Source organism: Coregonus clupeaformis, chromosome 10 (assembly GCF_020615455.1).
Source record: "Coregonus clupeaformis isolate EN_2021a chromosome 10, ASM2061545v1, whole genome shotgun sequence".
Classification (NCBI taxonomy): domain Eukaryota; kingdom Metazoa; phylum Chordata; class Actinopteri; order Salmoniformes; family Salmonidae; genus Coregonus; species Coregonus clupeaformis.
The window spans coordinates 54,585,289-54,610,867 of record NC_059201.1 but is presented as its reverse complement, the minus strand read 5'-3'; the positions used below and the strand labels follow the sequence as shown (position 1 = coordinate 54,610,867).

Sequence of the window (25,579 nt, the reverse complement as noted above, 5' to 3'; positions counted from 1 at the left end):
CAGTCTATGACTAGGGTGGCTGGAGTCCTTGACAATTTTTAGGGCCTTCTCTGACACCGTCTGGTATAGAGGTCCTGGATGGCAGGAAGCTTGGCCCCAGTGATGTACTGAGCCATACGCACTACCCTCTGTAGTGCCTTGCTGTCGGAGGCCGAGCAGTTGCCATACCAGGCAGAAATGCAACCAGTCAGGATGCTCTCGATGGTGCAGCTGTAGAACTTTTTGAGGATTAGAGGACCCATGCCAAATCTTTTCAGTCTCCCGAGGGGGAATAGGCTTTGTCGTGCCCTCTTCACGACTGTCTTGGTGTGTTTGGAACATGATAGTTTGATGGTGATGTGGACACCAAGGAACTTGAAGCTCTCAACCTGCTCCACTACAGCCCCATCGATGAGAATGGGGGCGTGCTCAGTCCTCTTCTTTTTCCTGTAGTCCATCCTCTCTTTTGTCTTGATCACGAGGGTGAGGTTGTTGTCCTGGCACCACACAGCCAGGTCTCTGACCTCCTCCCTATAGGCTGTCTTTTCGTTGTCAGTGATCAAGCCTACCACTGTTGTGTCGCCAGCTAACTTGATGGTGTTGGAGTCGTACCTGGACATGCAGTCATGGGTGAAAGGGAGTACAGGAGGGGACTGAGCAGGCACCCCTGAGGGGCCCCTGTGTTGAGGATCAGCGTGGCAGATGTGTTGTTACCTACCCTTACAACCTGGGGGCGGCCCATCAGGAAGTCCAGGATCCAGTTGCAGAGGGAGGTGTTTAGTCCCAGGGTCCTTAGCTTAGTGATGAGCTTTGAGGGCACTATGGGGTAGAACGCTGAGCTGTAGTCAATGAATAGCATTCTCACGTAGGTGTTCCTTTTGTCCAGGTGGGAATGGGCAGTGTGTAGTGCAATAGAGATTGCATAATTTCTGGATCTGTTGGGGCGGTATGCAAATTGGAGTGGGTCTAGGGTTTCTGGGATAATGGATGTGAGCCATGACCAGCCTTTCAAAGCACTTCATTGCTACAGACGTGAGTGCTACGTCTCGGTAGTCATTTAGGCAGGTTACCTTAGTGTGCTTGGGCACAGGGACTATGGTGGTCTGCTTGAAACATGTTGGAATAACAGACTCAGTCAGGGACAGGTTGAAAATGTCAGTGAAGACACTTGCCAGTTGATCAGCGCATGCTTAAGAGTACACGTCCTGGTAATCCGTCTGGCCCTGCGGCCTTGTGAATGTTGACCTGTTTAAAGGTCTTACTCACACAGTCGTCCGGAACAGCTGATGCTCTCATGCATGCTTCAGTGTTGCTTGCCTCGAAGTGAGCATAGAAGTATTGTAGCTTGTCTGGTAGGCTCGTGTCACTGGGCAGCTCGCGGCTGTGCTTCCCTTTGTAGTCTGTAATAGTTTGCAAGCCCTGCCACATACGACGAGCGTCGGAGCCGGTGTAGTACGATTCAATCTTAGTCCTGTACCGACTCTTTGCCTGTTTGATGGTTCGTCGGAGGGCATAGCGGGATTTCTTATATGCGTCCGGGTTAAAGTCCCGCTCCTTGAAAGCGGCAGCTCTACCCTTTAGGTCAGTGCGGATGTTGCCTGTAATCTATGGCTTCTGGTTGGGGTACGTATGTACGGTCACTGTGGGGTCGACGTCATTGATGCACATATTGACGAAGCCAGTGACCGACGTGGTGTACTCCTCAATGCCAACGGAAGAATCCCGGAACATAGTCCAGTCTGTGCTAGCAAAACAGTCCTGTAGCTTAGCATCTGGGTCATCTGACCACTTCTTCATTGACCGAGTCACTGCTTCCTGCTTTAGTTTTCGCTTGTAAGCAGGAATCAGGAGGATAGAGTTATGGTCAGATTTGCCAAATGGGGGGCGAGGGAGAGGTTTGCACTCGTCTCTGTGTGTGGAGTAAAGGTGGTCAATAGTTTTTTTTTTCTCCCTCTGGTTGCAAGTTTAACATGCTGGTAGAAATTAGGTAAAACGGATTTAAGTTTCCCTGCATTAAAGTCCCCGACCACTAGGAACGCCGCCTCTGGATGAACATTTTCCTTTTTGCTTACGGCCTTATACAGCTCATTGAGTGCGGTCTTAGTGCCAACATCGGTTTGTGGTGGTAAATAGACAGCAACGAAAAATATAGATGAAAACTCTCTTGGTAAATAGTGTGGTCTACAGCTTATCATCCAATACTCTACCTCAGCCGAGCAAAACCTTGAGACTTCCTTAATATTAGATTTCGTGCAGCAGCTGTTGTTTACAAATACACACAGACCGCCACCACTTGTCTTACCGGAGGCAGCTGTTCTATCTTGCCGATGCAGCGTATATCCCGCCAGCTGTATGTTATCCATGTCGTCATTCAGCCATGACTCGGTGAAACATAAGATATTACAGTTTTTAATGTCCCGTTGGTAGGACATCCGTGATCTTAGTTAGTCTATTTTGTTATCCAATGATTGTACGTTGGCTAATAGGACTGATGGTAAGAGGCAGATTAAGCACTCGCTTTCGGATCCTTACAAGGCACCCCGACCTACGTCCCTGATATCTCTGTCTCTTTCTCATGCGAATGACTGGGATTTGGGCCTTGGCGGGTGTCTGAAGAAAAACCTTTGCGTCCGACTCGTTAAAGAAAAAAACTCTTCGCCCAGTACGAGGTGAGTAATCGTTGTCCTGATATCCAGAAACTATTTTCGGTCATAAGAGACGGTGGCAGAAACATTATGTACAAAATAAGTTACAAATAACACTGAAAAAAAAACACACAATAGCACAATTGTTTAGGAGCCCGTAAAACGGCAGCCATCTCCTTCGGCACTATCAGGTCGCTAATGGCCTGGTACTCAGGGCTCTATTGTCCCTCTAACCACTATGCCATGAATGCAAATGCAATCGAAAATCACATCAAACATTTACAATCAAAACAGTACGTTGTTTTAAAACTCACCTCACTGTGATTGATCAATTCGAAGAAAGAAGTTCAACAACAGGTTGAAACAGAGTAGAAAACATGTTTGTTGTGGATGTTGTTTCAAAGCCTAACAAAACGAAATGGACAGCGCTTTCTAAGGTGATAATAAATTCAAAACACCCATATGCATATTAGAGCTTATGCACAGGCCTATAACACAGTATACAGAAAGTATTCAGAGCCCTTGACTTTTTCCACATTTTCTTACGATACAGTCTTATTCTAAAATTGATTAAATTGTTATTTTCCCCTCATCAATCTACACACAATACCCCATAATGACGAAGCACAAAACTATTTTTAGAATTTTTTGCAAATGTATTACATTAAAAACTGAAATATTACATTTACATAAGTATTCAGACCCTTTATTCAGTACTTTCTTGAAGCACCTTTGGCAGAGATTACAGCGTTGAGTATTATTGGGTAAGACGCTACAAGCTTGGCACACCTGTATTTGGGAAGTTTCTCCCATTCTTCTCTGCAGATCCTCTCAAGCACTGTCAGGTTGGCTGGGGAGCGTAGCTGCAAAGCTATTTTCAGGTCTCTCCAGAGATTTTAGATCGGGTTCAAGTCCGGTCTCTGGCTGGGCCACAAAGACATTCAGAGACTTGTCCCGAAGCCACTCATGCGTTGTCTTGGCTGTGTGCTTAGGGTCATTGTCCTGTTGGAAGGTGTACCTTCGCTCCAGTCTGAGGTCCTGAGCGCTCTGGAGCAGGTTTTCATCAAGGATCTCTTTGTACTTTGCTCCGTTCATCTTTCCCTAGATCCTGACTAGTCTCCCAGTCCCTGCCGCTGAAAAACATCTCCACAGCATGATGCTGCCACCACCATGCTTCACCGTAGGGATGGTGCCAGGTTTCCTCCAGACGTGACGCTTGGCATTCAGGCCAAATTTTATTTCTCATGGTCAGAGTTCTTTAGGTGCCATTTGGCAAACTCCAAGCGGGCTGTCATGTGCCTTTTACTGAGGAGTGGCTTCCGTCTGGCCACTCTACCATAAAGGCCTGATTGGTAGAGTGCAGCAGAGATGGTTGTCCTTCTGGAAGATTCACCCATTTCCATAGAGGAAATCTAGAGCTCTGTCTGAGTGACCATCGGGTTCTTGGTCACCTCCCTGACCAAGGCCCTTCTCCCCCGATTGCCCAGTTTGGCCGTGCGGCCAGCTCTAGGAAGAGTCTTGGTGTTTCCAAACTTCTTCCATTTAAGAATGATGGAAGCCTCTGTGTTCTTGGGAACCTTCAATGCTGCAAAAAAAAGAATTGGAACCCTTCCCCAGATCTGTGCCTCGACACAATCCTGTCTCGGACCTCTACGGACAATTCCTTCGACCTCATGGCTTGGTTTTTGCTCTGACATGCACTGTCAACAGTAGGATCTTATATAGACAGGTGTGTGCCTTTCCAATCAATTGAATTTACCACAGGTGGACTCCAATCAAGTTGTAGAAACATCTCAAAGGAAACAGGATGGACCTGAGCTCAATTTCGAGTCTCATATAATTTTTTTAATTTATTTAATAATTTCTAAAAACCTGTTTTCGCTTTGTCATTATGGTGTATTGTCTGTCGATTGATGAAGTGAAAAAAATCATTTAATCCATTTTAGAATAAGGCTGTAAAGTAACAAACTGTGGAAAAAGTCAATGGGTCTGAATACTTTCCGAATACACTGTATGAGCCCAAGCCCGAAACCCCCCCCCCCTGAATTAAAATAATGATTGTGCCTTTATACAATACATAGCCTTCCACATGTTTCACATGGCAGAAATAAAAAAATGTAAATACTGATTTCAGATATCTTTGGTCTAGCCTACAATTACATTGAATTTGTATTTGATTTTGAATAGCCTAATAATAGGGCATTTTTTATATTTTCATAATTAATAGGCTGACACATTACCTTTTGCTACAGAATATCTCACCCCTGTGAGTTTCCATCTCCTCCCATCTCTCCTTAATTTTTTTCTCCAGTGCGCAGAGAGAGGGGCTGTTAACAGTTTAATGAAATATGTTTCATTGTGAAAACATGTTACTTTCATTTTTCCCGAACAGATTTCACTTGGTTTCCCAAATTAAGCACTGGGTATCTGCAGGAAGAGGGTTGGAGAGCCCATGGCATACAGAGTTTGGGTGGAATATCATCTGTTGCGCATCGAAATAACCGGAGTAGCCTACATGAGTGAAAAACATACCGGTGGAAAGTGGCCTCCATTCGCTATTCCAGTGCATACAGATGATGTCTTTTTTGTCTTGACCACTGTTCCTCACCATTTGATAACGGGCCATTCTTAAATCTTTACTAATTTTACATATTAGTAAAGACAAGATTAAATTGAGAATAGTCTAAGGGGTGAAAATATGATCACTTGATGAGAGAACAGCGTGTGCATCCTGAGGCAAGGAACAGAGTGCAAGCTTTTGCAACTTTTTCAAATCATCAATAGCCTATACTGCACTACCAAGCAAAAAGGCAGTAACTGCTCATAGCGTGGAACTGAGAAAAATTGCTTTTTTAATTGTCCAGCCAAATGAATTCAAGGGAGATCATTGGAGATGTAGTGATCTGTTGAGTTAATTTTTCATTAATGTTGAACCTGACCTCTGACATGACCTTTGACCCTTAAACGGCAGTTGCTGCCTTCTTCCTTGGCATGATATGTTACAAATTGCAGGGTAATACCAACGCAAAGAGCAGTATCTGCCATTTTCATTTGTTAGTTTACTATACTTCACATTTATGCTATTAATAAAAGAGCGTATAATTACAGACAGTGTAACAGAGTTGAAACTGCATCCTTTGTGTGTCTTCCACTAAGATACCAGTTGCATTTACATGGAAATGTCGGTTCTGCGTCAGTCACATTACATTTTTTGACATTTTAGTCATTTAGCAGACGCTCTTGTCCAGAGCGACTTACAGTTAGTGAGTGCATATGTTCGTTTTTTTTCATACATACTGTGTTTTACAAGTAGACCAGGTCTTGTTATAAGAATAAAAGTGAAAAGCAGCACTGCAATTGTTTGAATTACATTAAATTATTACCTATCTTGTAATATATAGATTTTTAATGAGATAGCAATGCTGTGTGTGTGCTCAACCGGAAAACGAGGGTGCGTGGCTTTTGACAATTCAGTATAGGGTGCACGTCTGACTGTTAGCTGGCTAAAGATTGTGTGTGTGGTGTAACGTTACTGATTCAAATAACCAATGGAATGTACTGACTCAAAGAAAGCATCAGATGAAATTTCAGAATATAATTCATTGTAGGGCTTATAGATTGAAGTTAGTATCAATTGCAGATCTCCTCTTATGGGAGCCGGTAGCATTGTTAGTCTATGCTCGCCAGCTAGTTAGCTAGCTAGCTATCTAGCTAATTAATTATGTTCTCAGATCTACTTAGCTAGCTAGTTCTTACCAGTGTCTGGGTGTCAGCGTTTCAGAGCAAGTTCAACCATCATTTCCCCCCGGGAATGCTGTGCCATGATGTTGTGTCCCTAGATTAGCAATGTATGTGTGTGTAGCTGTCAGTCAGTGTCATACAGGTTTGATTGTATCACTATCAGAATAAAATGATATGATACCAAGGTAAAAGGCAGTAACTGCAGCCAAGGGCAGGTTAAAACCAAGCTACAAGGCAGTAAGTTCAGTTACTGCCATTTACCTTGGTTTCACAGTAACTTTTTGCAGTTACTGCTAATATGACCCCCATTTTCTCCAAAACACAATATAACATTAACATTTACCAGACGCTCTTATCCAGAGCGACTTACAGTTAGTGCATACATTTTCATACTGGCCCCCCGTGGGAAACGAACCCACAACCCTGGCGTTGCAAGCGCCATGCTCTACCAACTGAGCTACAGGGGACAATATGAAGCAGGATACTTGTCCACATGATTAAGCATGTATTTAAGGTAGCAAAAATGACATTACCTAATTTTCGACCAAATGAGCAGTTACTGCCTTTTTGCTTGGTAGGGCAGTATAGTCGCATCATGCAGCCCATATATGTTTTGATTTCTAAGACATTCTAAGGTTTGTATCATTCACAACTAAAGTTGCCAAATAACTCTAAATCTAGCGTATATGACCTGTTTCCAATTATCACTTTTACGCTCAACATAGCCACTTCATTTTATTTACTCGCTCCAGAATGGGAAAAATATCCTTTCTTTTTTATTCAGCTAAGTTCAATTAGATTCTTCTTACTATAGAATCATATAAAACAATGACACGGGACTTAAGCATATCTTGTCTGCTAAATGAACAAGCCTACAGCCTATGGCATGGCGCATAGCCAGATAACATACAGTAGGTCAAGGCATATTCTGTTCATCTGAAATACATTTTCTTTATATCATAATGTTTCTTTAGACCTGCCTAAAATAAATAATGGATTTATTGTGATGTGTATATTCAATTGTTTATTTATATATTTTTAAATGTAGATGTTCCAAAGGCGCACATCAGCGGTTTGTATGTGTGGAGGCTTGGAGATGCTAAACATGTTTATGTTAATTAACGGTAAATTACCGTGAGACAGGCTGTCTTTCGCATGACAATAACCAGCTGACAAAATGTCATGACCACCACAGCCCTAGATGTGATCAGGAACTACAGTGTGGCTTATTTCAGGGTTGTGTTAATTCGGCACCAAACAAACTTAAAAGGCCTAATACAGCCGTTTTTGTCTCAATATCAAATCATATCTGGGTAACAATAAAGTACGTTACTGTGATTGTTTTCAAATTGTCAAAAATAAACAAAAACAGCTTTTTAGCAAAGAGCAATTTCTCAAGCATTAATTTTTATAGGACTGTCTAGGGGTGGTCTGAGTTGGGAGGGGAAAACTGAAAACTAGCTGTTATTGGCAGAGAGGTTTGGAACTCTTTTTGATTTGTCTATTCCATCCCACCAAAACAGGAGGTATTTTCAAACAGCTCTTACACTAAAAGGGCATTATCCTAATTTTCATAATTTCACAGTATTATTCCAACCAAATAGTGTGGAAATTCGACCTAAGTGGAAGTCAAGTTTCACCCCATAGAGAGCATTGAGGTAGGTACCATAGCAATGAAGCGTCCGATGAACTTGAAGTACTTGAGGTGGTCGGGGTTGATGTAGGAGGCAGGGTTGATCTGGAGACAGTAGTTGTCCTTGCCGGCATACTCAAACAGGCAGTACATTGGGTTCAGCACCTCGTGGGATAGCAGGAAGAACCACTCCCTGAGAACACACACACCATATAAGAACATACCATACACGCACGCATAAAAAAAAGGTGACATTTGCATTTTTGAAACATTCAATCTTACAATGATCTCTAACATGAGTTCATACTTAACCTATCAGAATAGGTCATTCACCTTGCCACCCCTCCGTAGTCCAAGCCTTCCTCTCCAGGGAAAATGATCCACAGTCTCCGCCTGAGATCTTGTGGATGAAAGCTCATCATCTGATGGACACAGAATTGGAAACAGTTACAACGTTGGACTATTCTGTATTCATCCGCTATTCTGTACCACAGGCACTGGTACAAAAATAGAGTACTCAAAGTTGCTCAAAATAAATTAAACTATTTCTCTTACACCTGATGTCTTTTCAACTAGTGTTATTTTTTATTTATTCACAGGACTACAAAAACAGCCAGTGTCTAATATATATTTATTTATTTATTTGTAATATAAAATATTATTTTTTAATACACTCACTTGCTGGAATGAATCCTCAAAGAGGGTTTTGCGGGTGACTGTGATCTTGATGTGCTGTGGCATTGACAGTTGCTGGAAGACAAAGATAATTACTCAATTTACGGCCACAGGAACAAGATAATACCTATGGGTCGCAATTCTCTACCATTCTGCCATAAATGACAAATCCTAACTTCCAATTAAGTCACATTTTCTTAGTCACTTGTAAGTGCATACTTCGGGAGAATTGAAGACACACTGAATTTTTATATCTTTGAAATTTTGCAGAATAAAATCTCTCGAATCTTGTTTTCATGAGTGTCCTTGAGATAGAAGGTTCTGCATTTCACCATCAGGTATTCCAAGATGGGTGAACAATGGGTCGAGACTTCCACTTCGCTAGAGTCAGCACACCATTTGCTGTTGATGAAGAGGCAAACACCTCTTGATTTCCCTGAATCCAGTGTCCTGTCTCAAATAAAAACGTTTCCTCAGCAATCTACTCAGAATATCCCATAACGACAACACAAAAAACAGGTTCTTCAAATTTTTAAAGAATTCAGACCCTTTGCTGAGACTCGAAATTGACCTCAAGTGCATCCTGTTTCCATTGATCATCCTTGAGATGTTTCTACAACTTGGAGTCCACCTGTGGTAAATTCAATTGATTGGACATGATTTGGAAAGGCACACACCTGTCTACATAAGGTCCCACAGTTGACAGTGCATGTCAGAGCAAAAACCAAGCCATGAAGACGAAGGAATTGTCCGTAGAGCTCCGAGACAGGATTGTGTCGAGGCACAGATCTGGGGAAGGGTACCAAAAAATGTATGCAGCATTGAAGGTCCCCAAGAACACAGTGGACTCCATCATTCTTAAATGGATGAAGTTTGGAACCACCAAGACTATTCCTAGAGCTATTCCAAACTGAGAAATCGGGGGAGAAGGGCCTTGGTCAGGGAGGTGACCAAGAACCTGATGGTCAATCTGACAGAGCTCCAGAGTTCCTCTGTGGAGATGGGAGAACCTTCCAGAAGGACAACCATCTCTGCAGCACTCCACCAATCAGGCCTTTATGGTAGAGTGGCCAGACGGAAGCCACTCCTCAGTAAAAGGCACACAACAGCCCGCTTGGAGTTTGCCAAAAGGCACCTAAAGACTCAGACCATGAGAAACAAGATTCTCTGGTCTGATGAAACTAAGATTGAACTCTTTGGCCTGAATGCCAAGCGTCACATCTGGAGGGGATGTTTTTCAGCGGCAGGGACTGGGAGACTAATCAGGATCGAAGCAAAGATGAACTGCGCAAAGTACAGAGAGATCCTTGATGAAAACCTGCTCCAGAGCGCTCAGGACCTCAGACTGGGGGGGAAGATTCACCTTCCAACAGGACAATGACCCTAAGCACACAGCCAAGACAATGCAGGAGTGGCTTCGGGACAAGTCTCTGAATGTCCTTGATTGCTGCCAAAGGTGCTTCAACAAAGTACTGCGTTAAGGGTCTGAATACGTAGGTAAATGTGATAGTTTATATTTTTTAATAAATGTGCAACATTTTTGAAAAACCTGTTTTTGCTTAGTCATTACGGGGTATTGTGTGTAGATTGATGAGGGGGATAAAAAAAAAAAATCAATTTTAGAATAAGGCTGTAACCTAACAATATGTGGGAAAAGTCAAGGGGTCTGAATACTTTCCGAGGGCACTGTACATCCCTGGGGCTGAGCTCCCTAAGATCCAGGACCTCTATATCAGGCCGTGTGAAAGGAAGACCCAGAACATTCTTAAAGACCCAAGCCATACTGTTCGCTCTGCTTTCGCACGCCAAGCGGTACCGGAGCATCAAGTCTGACACCAACAGACTCCTGAACAGCTTCTATCCCCAAGCCATAAGACTGCTAAACAGCTAACAAAATGGCTACATGGACTTTCTGCATTGACCCTTATATTTTTGCACTGTCTCTATGCACACACACACTCTATGCACATTTTACACACTCACTCACTCTCACATACTCTTCATTTACTCACACACACACATTCATACTGACTCTACACCCACACACTCACATAAAATCAAATACGCTACTGCTACTCTGATTATCATATATCCTGATGCCTAGTCATCTTACCACTATACATATCTAACCCTACCACGCCAGAATCCCTGCACATTGTATATATGGTATAGGCACTGACCCTGTATATAACTTACTTACTTTCTCGTGTTCTTATTTCTCGTGTGTTTTTGTTCTAGTTGACTGCATTGTTGGGAAAGAGCAAGCAAGTGCACGTGTACTAGTGCAGGTGACAAAAACTTGAAACTAGGATACAGGGTGTGTTGGGTACATACCTGACACCAGAACCTGAAGTACTGCACTTTAGCTTTGAAGTCCCTGACGTAGGTGATCTGGGGCCCGTTCTCACTGTGGGAAGCAAAGATGAAATGCATGAGCTTGTTGACACTGACATGCTTATTTCATGGGTCTCACTGGAGAACAACATTTTACATCTTTGGATTGAGTGATACAATTGAACCTTCGCTAAGCCCCACCTCAGAATTTGGGACAAACAATCGCAGTGCTCCGGTGGATAGCAACTGTTGCTAACCAAGCTCGAGTCACGACGACTCGGACAAACTCACGTTTCAAAAGCATGGAAGCCAATGAGGGCAATCTGAATCAGAGAGGTGCGGGGGACTGCCTTAATCGACGTCCGCGTCATCGGCACCCGTGGAGCAGTTGTTGTTGGGGGTTAACGGCAGATTTTTTCACCTTGCTGGCTCGGGGATTCAAACCAGCGACCTTTCAGTTACTAGCCCAACACTCTTAACCGCTAGGCTACCTGCCACCCCAGGGGTACTTGCGACTGTGATTCCTGAAATGCAGAGCTTGTTGGAGTATTTTTATTTAACCTTAAATGCATTGTTTGCTAACTCGTTAGCTAGCGCTCATTGAGTTAACATTGAAAACTTTGCTCACTAACTAGCTATCCAGTTAATATAACTTGTTTTCTCCTAATGCATGTTAGCTAGCCAAGTTAGCTATTATGAATATAACTTTCATCTGCTATTGACATCAGGAGATGATGTGAGAGCACTAGTTGGCTCCAAAAGTGGTTAGCTAGTAGCTTTGACTGCATGCTGACACTGCATTCAGAGCCATCCAGTGACTTGCCATACTACAAACTTTTTTTTACCAGGTTCATGTGAAGCAATTGTAATGGCTGTCCACCACAACATTCCCAAGAGTCTCCTGATCCGCAAGGGGTAGTCTGTGTTTAATTTCACTGTGTATTAAAAACACAGTTTGCGATCATCGTGAGGGATTTTCTCCAATGGTTTGAACTGGCATTTGAACTTCCAGGGAAAATGGGGGTGGGCTTAGTGAATGGTCAATTAGGTGGGTGAGTGCACCTGTGAACTTCGACTAATGTGATTTGTGCATTAAAATTAAGTATTTAAAATATATGAGAGTGTGTGTTAGCACGTGAGTGAGTGAGTGAGTAATGTGTATGTGTGTGTGTGTGTGTGTGTGTGTGTGTGTGTGTGTGTGTGTGTGTGTGTGTGTGTGCGCGCATACGTGCGAGAGTGAGTAAGCAAGTCTAGAGATTAGAAGGCGGCCAGCAAACAAAAGGATCACTAGGAGTGAATGAGTGAACACTTGAGGGTTTAGTAGACTCACAGGGAGGATTTGCCCGTGCGAGGGTCGATGTAGGTGGTGGTTCTCCGGTTGTGGTCCACAAAGTAGGGGATGCCGTCTACGGTGAACCTCATCTCCCAGCCTTCAGGTAGGGGCTTGTCATTCAGCAGCCTACAGCAGGGACAGACACACTTATTTACAGGGCATCGACAGTCATGCACTACTTCCTTAACAGTACAATCCTTGTGTTTGTTTAGAAGTGAAACTGACCCTTGTGTCCGTGGGTCCTCCCACTGAGTCATCCGCGTTGTGTGGTGAACAAAATAAACCCTGCCGTTGGTGTCTGTTCGCTTCTCTGCAGTAGACAAAAACAAACAGAGCAAGAAAGAGACTTAGAATCCCTCATCATAACACGTCTGTTTGCTTCTCAGCAGTAGACTTAAAAACAAAAAGAGCTAGGGTTCTATTTTTCATTAAGGCAGCGCTTTTTAAAAATGTATATTTAATATTGCAGATAGATTGTAGCTTCCATCAATGTAATTGTCTGCAACATTTCCAATCCCCAGTATATTTTTTGGTACATATATATTTTTTGGGGTATACAGTGGCTTGCGAAAGTGTTCACCCCCCTTGGCATTTTTCCTATTTTGTTGCCTTACAACCTGGAATTAAAATGGATTTTTGGGGGGTTTGTATCATTTGATTTACAACACACGCCTACCACTTTGAAGATGCAAAATATTTTTTATTGTGAAACAAAGAAGAAATAAGACAAAAAAAACAGGAAACTTGAGCGTGCATAACTATACAAGTCAATACTTTGTAGAGCCACCTGTTGCAGCAATTATAGCTGCAAGTCTCTTGGAGTATGTCTCTATAAACTTGGCCCATCTAGCCACTGGGATTTTTGCCTATTCTTCAAGGCAAAACTGCTCCAGCTCCTTCAAGTTGGATGGGTTCCACTGGTGTACAGCAATCTTTAAGTCATACCATAGATTCTCAATTGGATTGAGGTCTGGGCTTTGACTAGGCCATTCCAATACATTTAAATATTTCCCCTTAAACCACTCAAGTGTTGCTTTAGCAGTATGCTTAGGGTCCTTGTCCTGCTGGAAGGTGAACCTCCGTCCCTGTCTGAAATCTCTGGAAGACTGAAACAGGTTTCCCTCTAGAATGTCACTGTATTTAGCGCCACCCATCATTCCTTCAATTCTGACCAGTTTCCCAGTCCCTGCCGATGAAAAACATCCACACAGCATGATGCTGCCAACACCATGCTTCACTATGGGGATGGTGTTCTCAGGGTGAGGAGAGGTGTTGGGTTTGCGCCAGACATAACGTTTTCCTTGAGGACCAAAAAGCTCAATTTTAGTCTCATCTGACCAGAGTACCTTCTTCCATATGTTTTGGGGAGTCTCTCACATGCCTTTTGGCGAACACCAAACGTGTTTGCTTATTTTTTCTCTTCTGGCCACTCTTCCGTGAAACCCAGCTCTGTGTAGCATAAAGCTTAAAGTGGTCCTATGGACAGATACTCCATTCTCCGCTGTGGAGCTTTGCAGCTCCTTCAGGGTTCTCTTTGGTTTCTTTGTTGCCTCTCTGATTAATGCCCTCCTTGCCTGGTCCGTGAGTTTTGGTGGGAGGCCCTCTCTTGGCAGGTTTGTTGTGGTGCCATATTCTTTCAATTTTTTAATGATGGATTTAATGGTGCTCCGTGGGATGTTCAAAGTTTCTGATATTTTTTTAAATAATCTGTACTTCTCCACAACTTATTCCCTGACCTGTTTGGAGAGCTCCTTGGTCTTCATGGTGCCGCTTGCTTGGTGGTGCCCCTTGCTTAGTGGTGTTGCAGACTCTGGTGGTGTATATATACTGAGAACATGTGAACACTTAGACTGCATACAGGTGGACTTTATTTAACTAATTATGTGACTTCTGAAGGTAATTGGTTGCACCAGATCTTATTTAGGGGCTTCATAGCAAAAGGGGTGAATACATATGCACTTCACATTCTTAGGTTATTTATTATTTTGAATTTTTTGAAACAAGTTATTTTTTTCATTTCACTTCACCAATTTGCACTATTTTGTGTATGTCCAATGACATGAAATTCAAATAAAAATCCATTTAAATTACAGGTTGTAATGCAACAAATAGGAAAAACGCCAAGGGGGCTGAATACTTTTGCAAGGCACTGTACACAGTACCAGTCAAAAGTTTGGACACACCTACTCATTCAAGGGTTTTTCTTTATTTTTACTATTTTCTACATTGTAGAATAGTGAAGACATCAAAACTATGAAATAACACATACGGAATCATGTAGTAACCAAAAAAAAAGTGTTAAACAAGTCAAAATATATTTTATATTTGAGATTCTTCAAATAGCCACCCTTTGCCTTGATGAGAGCTTTTCACACTCTTGGCATTCTCTCAACCAGCTTCACCTGGAATGTTTTTCCAACAGTTTGAAGGAGTTCCCACATATGCTGAGCACTTGTTGGCTGCTTTTTCTTCACTCTGCCATCCGACTCATCCCAAACCATCTCAATTGGGTTGAGGTCGGGGGATTGTGGAGGCCAGGTCATCTGATGCAGCACTCCATCACTCTCCTTCTTGGTAAAATAGTCCTTACACAGCCTGGAGGTGTGTTGGGTTATTGTCCTGTTGAAAAACAAATGAGAGTGGGACTAAGCCCAAACCAGATGGGATGGCGTATCGCTGCAGAATGCTGTGGTAGCCATGCTGGTTAAGTGTGCCTTGAATTCTAAATAAACCACAACTGTGTCACCAGCAAAGCACCCCCACACCATAACACCTCCTCCTCCATAATTTACGGTGGGAAATACACATGTGGAGATCATCCGTTCACCCACATCGCGTCTCACAAAGACACGGCGGTTGGAACCACAAATCTCCAATTTGGACTCCAGATCAAAGGACACATTTCCACCGGTCTAATGCTTGTGTTACTTGGCCCAAGCAGGTCTCTTCTTCTTATTGGTGTCCTTTAGTAGTGGTTTTTTTGCAGCAATTTGACCATGAAGGCCTGATTCACACAGTCCCCTCTGAACAGTTGATGTTGAGATGTGTCTGTGACGAACTCTGTGAAGCATTTGTTTGGGCTGCAATTTCTGAGGCTGGTAACTCTAATGAACTTGTCCTCTGCAGCAGAGGTAACTCTGGGTCTTCCATTCCTGTGGCGGTCCTCATGAGAGCCAGCTCCTCATAGTGTTTGATGGTTTTTGCGACTGCACTTGAAGAACCTTTCAAAGTTCTTGAAATGTTCCGTATTGACTGACCTTCATGTCTTAAAGTAATGATGGACTGTCGTTTCTATTTGCTATTTGAGCCGTTCTTGGTATTTTACCAAATAGGACTATCTTCTGTATACCATCCCTACCTTGTCACAAAACAACCGATTGGCTCAAACGCATTAAGAAGGAAAGAAATTCCACAAATTAACTTAAGAAGGCACACCTGTTAATTGAAATGCATTCCAGGTGACTACATCATGAAGCTGGTTGAGAGAATGCCAAGATTGTGCAAAACTGTCATCAAGGCAAAGGGTGGCTAATTGAATAACTTTTTGGGTTACTACATGATTCCGTATGTGTAATTTCATAGTTTTGATGTCTTCACTATTATTCTACAATGTAGAAAATAGTAAACATAAAGAAAAACCCTTGAATGAGTAGGTGTGTCCTAACTTTTGACTGGTAGTATAAAAAAGTATATATATATATATATATATATATATATATATATATATATATATATATATATATATATATATATATATATATATATACACATACACACACACACACACACACACACACACACACAGTGAGGGAAAAAAGTATTTGATCCCCTGCTGATTTTGTACGTTTGCCCACTGACAAAGACATGATCAGTCTATAATTGTAATGGTAGGTTTATTTGAACAGTGAGACAGAATAACAACAAAAAAATCCAGTAAAACGCATGTCAAAAATGTTATAAATTGATTTGCATTTTAAATGAGGGAAATAAGTATTTGACCCCTCTGCAAAACATGACTTAGTACTTGGTGGCAAAACCCTTGTTGGCAATCACAGAGGTCAGACGTTTCTTGTAGTTGGCCACCAGGTTTGCACACATCTCAGGAGGGATTTTGTCCCACTCCTCTTTGCAAATCTTCTCCAAGTCATTAAGGTTTCGAGGCTGACGTTTGGCAACTCGAACCTTCAGCTCCCTCCACAGATTTTCTATGGGATTAAGGTCTGGAGACTGGCTAGGCCACTCCAGGACCTTAATGTGCTTCTTCTTGAGCCACTCCTTTGTTGCCTTGGCCGTGTGTTTTGGGTCATTGTCATGCTGGAATACCCATCCACGACCCATTTTCAATGCCCTGGCTGAGGGAAGGAGGTTCTCACCCAAGATTTGACGGTACATGGTGCCGTCCATCGTCCCTTTGATGCGGTGAAGTTGTCCTGTCCCCTTAGCAGAAAAACACTCCCAAAGCATAATGTTTCCACCTCCATGTTTGACAGTGGGGATGGTGTTCTTGGGGTTATAGGCAGCATTCCTCCTCCTCCAAACACGGCGAGTTGAGTTGATGCCAAAGAGCTCGATTTTGGTCTCATCTGACCACAACACTTTCACCCAGTTCTCCTCTGAATCATTCAGATGTTAATTGGCAAACTTCAGACGGGCCTGTATATGTGGTCTAGCGAAGGCGAAGGTCTAGAGCCATGCGTCCTCCGAAACACGACCCTGCCAAGCCGTACTGCTTCTTGACACACTGCTCGCTTAACCCGGAAGCCAGCCGCACCAATGTGTTGGAGGAAACACCGTCCAGCTGGCGACCGAAATCAGCTTGCAGGCGCCCAGCCCGCCACAAGGAGTCGCTAAAGCGCGATGGGACAAGGAAATCCCGGCAGACCAAACCCTCCCGGACGACGCTGGGCCAATTGTGCACCGCCTCATGGGTCTCCCGGTCACGACCGGCTGTGACATAGCCTGGGTTCGAACCCGGAACTGTAGTGACGCCTCAAACACTGCGATACAGTGCCTTAGACCACTGCTCCACTCGGGAGAACATACATAATATTTGTGATGATCTCTGTCTCCATGAAGCCTGGAGGATTATGCATCCAAATGAGAATTACTCTACTATTTAATCCACCACACATACAACTTTTTCTATAATTGACTACTTTTTAACTTCACAACTGGGTTTTAGACCGAGATATCGGTATCATGTGTTTTTTGGACCATTCCCAGGTCATCATAGTAATTTACCCACCTTACAGGGTCAGAAGGTAAGATCAGAAGGTGGCGCTTAAACCCTATGCCAGGGTTCTTCAATTCCGGTCCTGGAGGGCCGAAACACCTCTGTTTTTCCATCATCTCCTTCTAATCAGGGGCTAATTCAGACCTGGGACACCAGGTGAGTGCAATTAACTACCAGGTAGAAATAAAAAACAGAAGTGTTTCGGCCCTCCAGGACCGGAATTGAAGAACCCTGCCCTATGCTATTTAACACACCTGAATGCATCGTCTATTTAAAGAATCAATGGAATCTCTATATTGAGAACGATGAAACATCCAACATATCTCCTTCAATAATTTGGGAAACAGGCAAGACAGTTATGAGAGGGAATTATTTGTAGTACTACATTGTTGGGTTTAGAGCTTGCAAGGCAATGAAGGCATTTCACTGTAATTGTGCATGTGACATTAAAACTTGAATATTATTTCCTATGTCGCAGCTAAAAGAAAGAAAACATTAAAACTACAGTTGGACTTAGATTTAAGGCATCTTGATTAAATTAAAAATACTTCCTCCAAACAGCTCTTCAAAGAATTACAAGCTGCAAGATCAGCATTAGACCAATTTCTTACAGATAAATCAGAAGCATCTATTTTCCAGGCTAGACACAGATTATATGAATATGGAAGTAAGCCAAGTCGCCTCCTCTCAAAACTGGCAAAGAATATAACAGCACCAGACGCTATCCCTTCATTAAAGGATCAATCGGGGGTGGAACGACTCAACACTAGGGAAATTAACTGTCTCTCTACAGATCAGACTCCAGCAATAATATGGCTGACATGAAATCCTTTCTGGATAAACTCTCTCTCCCAACAATACCTGTGAGAGACAGAATTACAATGCAAGAAATATCCGAAGAAATACAAGAGGCAATTAAAACCCTTAAAAATGGGAAGTCCCCAGGTCCTGATGGGTTTAGACCAGAGTTTCATAAGAATTGACAAGATTTAACTGAATCCCTATTTAGGAATGTATACAGACTTCCTTTGCCAAAGGCGAACTACCTCCAACTTTAAACCATGCTAATATTTATCTTATTCTTAAGAAAAGTAAACCAGCAGAAGACTGCTTGAGCTATAGGCCTGTGTCCCTTATTAATGTGGACAGTAAGATCTTATCTAAGATCCTAGCTAGGAGAGTAGAAAGATTTCTACCAACTTTAATAAAGCTGGTAGACGCAAAGGCATTCATTCACCAATGTCAGACATCTCCTCAGCATAATACAACACGGTGAGCAATCCCAACATAGAGCAGTGAGCCTATCACTGGATGCTTCGAAGGCATTTGACCGAGTAGAATGGCCATACCTATTTCAAATACTTAAATCGATTTGAAGTGGGAGAGAATTTCATTAACTGGATAAAGTTGATCTACCATGCCCCTCAGGCTGCTGTGATAAATGGAATGCAGTCACAGTTTTTTGGGGGGGTAGAGGGACACGACAGGGCTGGCCACTGTCGCCCGTCATTTGCCTTGGTATTATACATACCCAGGAAGGTCGTACAGGTGTCAAGATTGGAAGACAAATCCACATATCTCTCTCTATATGCAGATGATATTTTGTTATTCATTTCTAACCCATAAATGTCTATTCCCATTCTTATTAACTTAAAAAGAGGTTTAGCGCCTTTTCTGGTTACAAAATGAATTGTAATAAATCAGAAGCTATGCCCCTAGGGAGCTTGGGTGACAATTTGAACAATTTCAGTTCAATTAGACAAAAACTTGTTTTGTTTATCTTGGTGTAAAAATCACAAATAAACTTCAAAATCTGTCCAACAGCAACTTACCACCTGTACTTAGAGCAGCTAAGGAAGACCTAGACAGGTTGACGGACTTGCCATTATCATGGTTGGGTAGAATTAATCTGATGAAAATGAATGTTTTCCCAAGACTTTTGTATCCTCTACAGATGGTCCCATTATATATACACCAACAAATACTTTGAATAAACTCAATAAATATCGCAGACTTTAAATGGCACAGAAAAATACCAAGGCTGAGAATGAGTAAACTGCAGCTACCGTATAATTTAGGAGGCCTGGCAATACCTAATTTGGTATTTTATAACTGGGCATGTCATCCTCACATAATTGCAGAATGGCTCAGAGATTAACCTTGCTCTAAAATGGATCAGTAATGACTCTTGCGTCACATTTCCGTAAGCATTAAATCAGTTTCATGACTGGTAACTGAAACTCAGCACAGAAACATAACCTGAATCTTAACAGTACCTTTAAAGGGATACTTCGGGATTTTGGCAATGAGGCCATTTTCACGTCTCTGTGTCCAGTATGAAGGAACATAGAGGTAGTTTCGTGAGCTAATGCTAACTAGCGTTAGTGCAATGACTGCTAGTTAGCAGTTCTGACTCCCCTTATTAATAACAAGGTCTTTCCCGCTGTCGTTTCTGACAGCATTTTCCACCTCTGGTACCAGAAAGGTATAAGGTCAATAGAGATGTTTGATGGTGACATTGCTATCATTTCAGCAAATCCAACAAAAATATGATGTATCACACAGACAATTCTATGCGTATCTTATTGAATCCAAGATGGTGTTCCCCCCACATAACCCCAGTTGACAAGCTCCTGTTCAAAGCTGAAAGAACTAAGCACTTTATTTCTTCATTTTATGCTGCTATACACTACTGTAGAAAGTAACTCAAGTGCTCTAATTAGGGTATGGGAAACAGAGATGGAAAGAGGCACACAAATTCAAAACTGGATAAAGGCTGTGCTCGAGGCAAGACAACTGTTCATCTGTGAGATGCAATATAAGATTATGCATAAGGTTCATAGGACTCTCATACAGTTGAAGTCGGAAGTTTACATACACTTAGGTTGGAGTCATTAAAACTCGGTTTTTCAACCACTCCACAAATTTCTTGTTAACAAACTATAGTTTTGGCAAGTCGGTTCAGATATCTACTTTGTGCATGACACAAGTGATTTTTCCAACAATTGTTTACAGTTTATTTCACTTATAATTCACTGTATCACAATTCCAGTGGGTCAGAAGTTTACATACACTAAGTTGACTGTGCCTTAAACAGCTTTGAAATTTCCAGAAAATTATGTCATAGCTTTAGAAGCTTCTGATAGGCTAATTGACATCATTTGAGTCAATCCCAGAACAACAGCAAAGGACCTTGTGAAGATGCTGGAGGAAACAGGTACAAAAGTATCTATATCCACAGTAAAACAAGTCCTATATCGACATAACCTGAAAGGCCGCTCAGCAAGGAAGAAGCCACTGCTCCAAAACCGCCATAAAAAAGACAGACTACGGTTTGCAACTGCACATCGGGACAAAGATCGTACTTTTTGGAGAAATGTCCTCTGGTCTGATGAAACAAAAATAGAACTGTTTGGCCATAATGACCATCGTTATGTTTGGAGGAAAAAGGGGAATGCTTGCAAGCCGAAGAACACCATCCCAACCGTGAAGCACGGGGGTGGCAGCATCATGCTGTGGGGGTGCTTTGCTGCAGGAGGGACTGGTGCACTTCACAAAATAGATGGCATCATGAGGAAGGAAAATTATGTGGATATATTGAAGCAACATCTCAAGACATCAGTCAGGAAGTTAAAGCTTGGTCGCAAATGGGTCTTCCAAATGGACAATGGACCCCAAGCATACTTCCAAAGTTGTGGAAAAATGGCTTAAGGACAACAAAGTCAAGGTATTGGAGTGGCCATCACAAAGCCCTGACCTCAATCCTATAGAAAATCTGTGGGCAGAACTGAAAAAGCGTGTGCGAGCAAGGAGGCCTACAAACCTGACTCAGTTACACCAGCTCTGTCAGGAGGAATGGGCCATAATTCACCCAACTTAATGTGGGAAGCTTGTGGAAGGCTTCCCGAAACGTTTGACCCAAGTTAAACAATTTAAAGGCAATGCTACCAAATACTAATTGAGTGTATGTAAACTTCTGACCCAATGGGAATGTGATGAAATAGAAGCTGAAATAAATCATTCTTTCTACTATTATTCTGACATTTCACATTCTTAAAATAAAGTGGTGATCCTAACTGACCTAAGACAGGGAATTTTTACTAGGATTAAATTGGAATTGTGAAAAACAGAATTTAAATGTATTTGGCTAAGTTGTATGTAAACTTCCGACTTCAACTGTATGTAATAAATGAATGCAGAATTCTCTGATACCTGTTATAATTGTAAGAAGGAAAAAGGAATGGCCATCTGTTTTGGAAATTACATTTTTCTTGGAATGGACCCATAAGTGTCGTGGGAAATAGGCCCTCACTCACCATAGCACAGCACAATCTTCTTAAATAATTACTCTGTTGCCCGCAAATACCTTCTCCTTAACTGTATGAACTACCAACCACCAAAAATAAATCTGTGGTATTGTGAGATCTTTAAAGTGCTGCCACTGGAGAAAATGTTTAGGAACAAGGAAGGAGATTTCTTTACAATATTGGACCCCTTTATGCCATCTCTTCCCCCCAATCTTGCAGATACCCAGAGAAGTGTCAATATACAAATACTATGAATCTATGGATCTTTCGTTGATACAACTGGACCCTGGCCCTTTTGACTCCGCTTTCTTGTATGGAATAATTTTTGTTGTATAGCTGTAAGGCAAGGCCTCTATATTCCGTTAGGGGTATTTTGTATTTTTATATACACTACAGCCACACACTTTGCGACAGTCAAATTAAGGAAGGCATGTATGGAAAAAAATATTTAGAGGTAATGAAACATTGTAAGAGTGCAGAGAACTCCAAGTGAACGTACAATTCGTATTGTTTTTGTTTACTGTCATTGTTTTGTTGTGCTATGTTTTATGTTCCCTTTCGTTTTGGAAATCAAATATATGTACAATTAGTTTATGATGTTGACCTGAAACAAGGAAAACCAAAACATGTATAAATAAAGATATTCTAAAAAAGCTTTGGTGCAGGCTTTCATTGACCAGTGAGTGGTCAAGCCCTCGTCAGACCTACAACGGTTTAATTCATAGAAAGCCTGCCTGTTTACACTAACAGCAGGTGTACGCACATAATTCCCGCTGTCAAAATATAACAAATATTTCTGACACACCCACAACGCAACAGCGAGTGCACTAAGATTTGTGTTTGCATTTGGTTTGTCAAAATAGAGTCCTCAAGGCATCTACAAACTAGGTTTGGTTTTCTCCTAGCAGAACTCTGTTAGGTGAAGAGAACATCTGCCTCGCATACTTGCTAAAGACCTTGGGTCAAAAAACAAGAAAAAAGCTGCAATATTTAAGTTCTTTGTCCCACTTGAGACACTGTATCAATAACATACCCAGTAACACTTCCTAAAAATAGCCAGAAACAATCCAAGATTAAGAAATCTACCATTAATTGAAATTTTTGCCGAGGTCTGAGTCGCACAATTTTAGATTTAACTAAGATGTTTGGTGCAGTATTTCTCAAGTGAAAAAATGTGCATGAAAAGTAGTCTCCTCTCGTTGAACGACAATAAACACTAAATTGAAGAATCCCTACTGTTGACCACTCACAGACAAAGGGGCGTAGACTTCGGCTACCGAATAACGGCTTGCCTCAAGAAAAAAAAGTGTGCGCTCGAACAGCTGAAAACAACCCTGCCGAACACCAAAACTAACAAAAACTTCACAACATTTCTGCAAACTGTGTCGACTGGAAAGCATAGAGTAAGCTTTAGAATCCCTCATCGTACCACATATAGATTTCAATTACAGTGGTATGCTTAGAAAGTGGATTGAATCCTATATCTGTCAAAATAAACCCAACTGGAGACAGCTCAATTTTGACACACCAGTGTTGGGGTAAAGCGAAAGAGTGTGAGCAGTTGCTAACTAACTGGAAGTAATTGTAGCTGGTTAGCTAACTAACCTAGCTAACTGTGGGGCAAAAACAATTTATAGTTAGTTAGCTATAACACTGCCCTGTGCTAGCAAACATGACGCTGCCTCCAAAACTGGCACGGCATTTCTACCAATGTTTACATTTTGAAGTGTGTGACGTCTCCACATTCCAAGCATAGTGACATAAGTTACAGTTGAAACGCATTGTCGTGGAATGTGCTACTTACCCCAGCCATGTGGCAGCGGCCCAAGTGGGTCAAACTCTTTGTTTGCTGCAGCTATTTGCTGATCCTGGAGCTACAATGGAGAAACAAGGAGGGAAATTAGCAGAGTTTACAGTACATGTGCTGAAAAATGATTCTTTACATTGGTATACAGTGGGCTTTACATTGCCTTAATAAGGTTGCTAATCATAGATGAATCAGTAATTTGATAGGTGACTACATGGTCCCACCCTATTACTTCCACCAATCCAACCGGTTCACAACTGTGATTCCTTGAAGGGCAGATGTATGTTATTTTAAGTATTCCTACAGAGCCTGAGGGTATGTCCCATATTATCTCCTTTCTCATGAAGTGTGCACTCGATCACTACTTCCCACAAGCCTAAAAGCATTGGATTGGTGGAGCCATGGACTAAATGTGAGTTTCCACCATATTTCCTATACCAGTCATTACTTTTTAGATCAGTGGCCCAATCCCAAATCCACCCCTAGACCCTAGACCCTATACACTTGTGGAGATCTGAGATGATTTGACAGGTGTAAGCAATTTGGTAATAGTTTCAATTTGGCCCTTTGATAAGGTAGGTGGTTCTAAGGCTAAGTTTCACCTTCCAAATAATCTCAGATCTTCACAATTTGGGATTGGGCCTATGCAGGGAAGTGAACAAGTGCACACTTTGGGAGGAAGGAGAGAGAATTGGGACGTAGCTCATGTCTTACCCCAAATATGAACCTCTGGTTGAACTGCTGCATGGCCCCCTGCAGCTGGCTGCGCTGGTGCTGCCACTCCTCGTAGTTGCGCACTGACTCCTGCGTGGGGCGCTGCCACGTGGTGGTCCGGGTGATGTGGTCCACGAAGTACACCCTGCCCATGGGGTCCACACGCCGCTCCCACCTACACGGGATATGAGGGGAGAGGAGAGTGAATTATGTATGACGGCAAAATGATGAAGGCCCTGTTTGAATACTTCAGAAATAAGGATCCATTTCCTGTCTACCTTTCTTGAAGTAATCACAGATCTGAAATGGTTGGATTGGTGTAAGTAATAGGGTGGTAACCTTGCTTACATCTATCCATTCACTTATACAATGAGTGTACAAAACATTAAGAACACCTTCCTAATATTGAGTTGCACCCCCCCTTTTGCCATCAGAACAGCTTAAATTCGTTGGTGAATGGACTTTACAAGGTGTCGAAAGCATTCCAGAGGGATGCTGGCCCATGTTGACTCCAATGCTTCCCACATTTGTGTCAAGTTGGCTGGATGTCTTTTGAGTGGTAGACCATTCTTGATACACGGGAAACTGTTGAGCGTGAAAACCCAGGAGCGTTGCAGTTCTTGACACAAACCAGTGCGCCTGGCACCTACTATCATACCCCGTTCAAAGGCACTTTAATATTTTGTCTTGCCTATTCACCATCTGATGCATGTCACAATTATCTCAAGGCTTAAAAATCCTTCTTTAAAACTATCTTCTCCCCTTCATCTACACTGATTGATGTGGATTTAACAAGTGACATCAATAATGGATCATAGATTTCACCTGGATTCACCTGGCCAGTTTGTCATGGAAAGAGCAGGTGTTCATAATGTATTGTACACTCAGCGTACAATCAATCAATCAATCAATTTTATTTTATATAGCCCTTCTTACATCAGCTAATATCTCGAAGTGCTTTACAGAAACCCAGCCTAAAACCCCAAACAGCTAGTAATGCAGGTGTAGAAGCACGGTGGCTAGGAAAAACTCCCTAGAAAGGCCAAAACCTAGGAAGAAACCTAGAGAGGAACCAGGCTATGAGGGGTGGCCAGTCCTCTTCTGGCTGTGCCGGGTGGAGATTATAACAGAACCATGCCAAGATGTTCAAAAATGTTCATAAGTGACAAGCATGGTCA

At 42.2% G+C, this 25,579-nt stretch overlaps 1 protein-coding gene across 3 annotated transcripts in view; it reads right to left on the bottom strand.

Moving 5' to 3' along the window:
- LOC121575574 (E3 ubiquitin-protein ligase Itchy) overlaps positions 1 to 25,579 on the bottom strand; it is a 48,029-nt gene that overhangs the window by 8,015 nt on the left and 14,435 nt on the right. For all 3 annotated transcript variants that reach the window (XM_041888752.1, XM_041888754.1, XM_041888753.1), the window contains exons 10-17: positions 24,402 to 24,576; positions 23,685 to 23,754; positions 12,566 to 12,650; positions 12,338 to 12,466; positions 11,008 to 11,080; positions 8,677 to 8,748; positions 8,332 to 8,420; positions 8,032 to 8,191 (exon numbers count right to left, since the gene is read on the bottom strand). In XM_041888752.1, the coding sequence (XP_041744686.1) occupies positions 8,032 to 8,191; positions 8,332 to 8,420; positions 8,677 to 8,748; positions 11,008 to 11,080; positions 12,338 to 12,466; positions 12,566 to 12,650; positions 23,685 to 23,754; positions 24,402 to 24,576 (853 nt within the window). The remainder of the gene's footprint in view (positions 1 to 8,031; positions 8,192 to 8,331; positions 8,421 to 8,676; positions 8,749 to 11,007; positions 11,081 to 12,337; positions 12,467 to 12,565; positions 12,651 to 23,684; positions 23,755 to 24,401; positions 24,577 to 25,579) is intronic.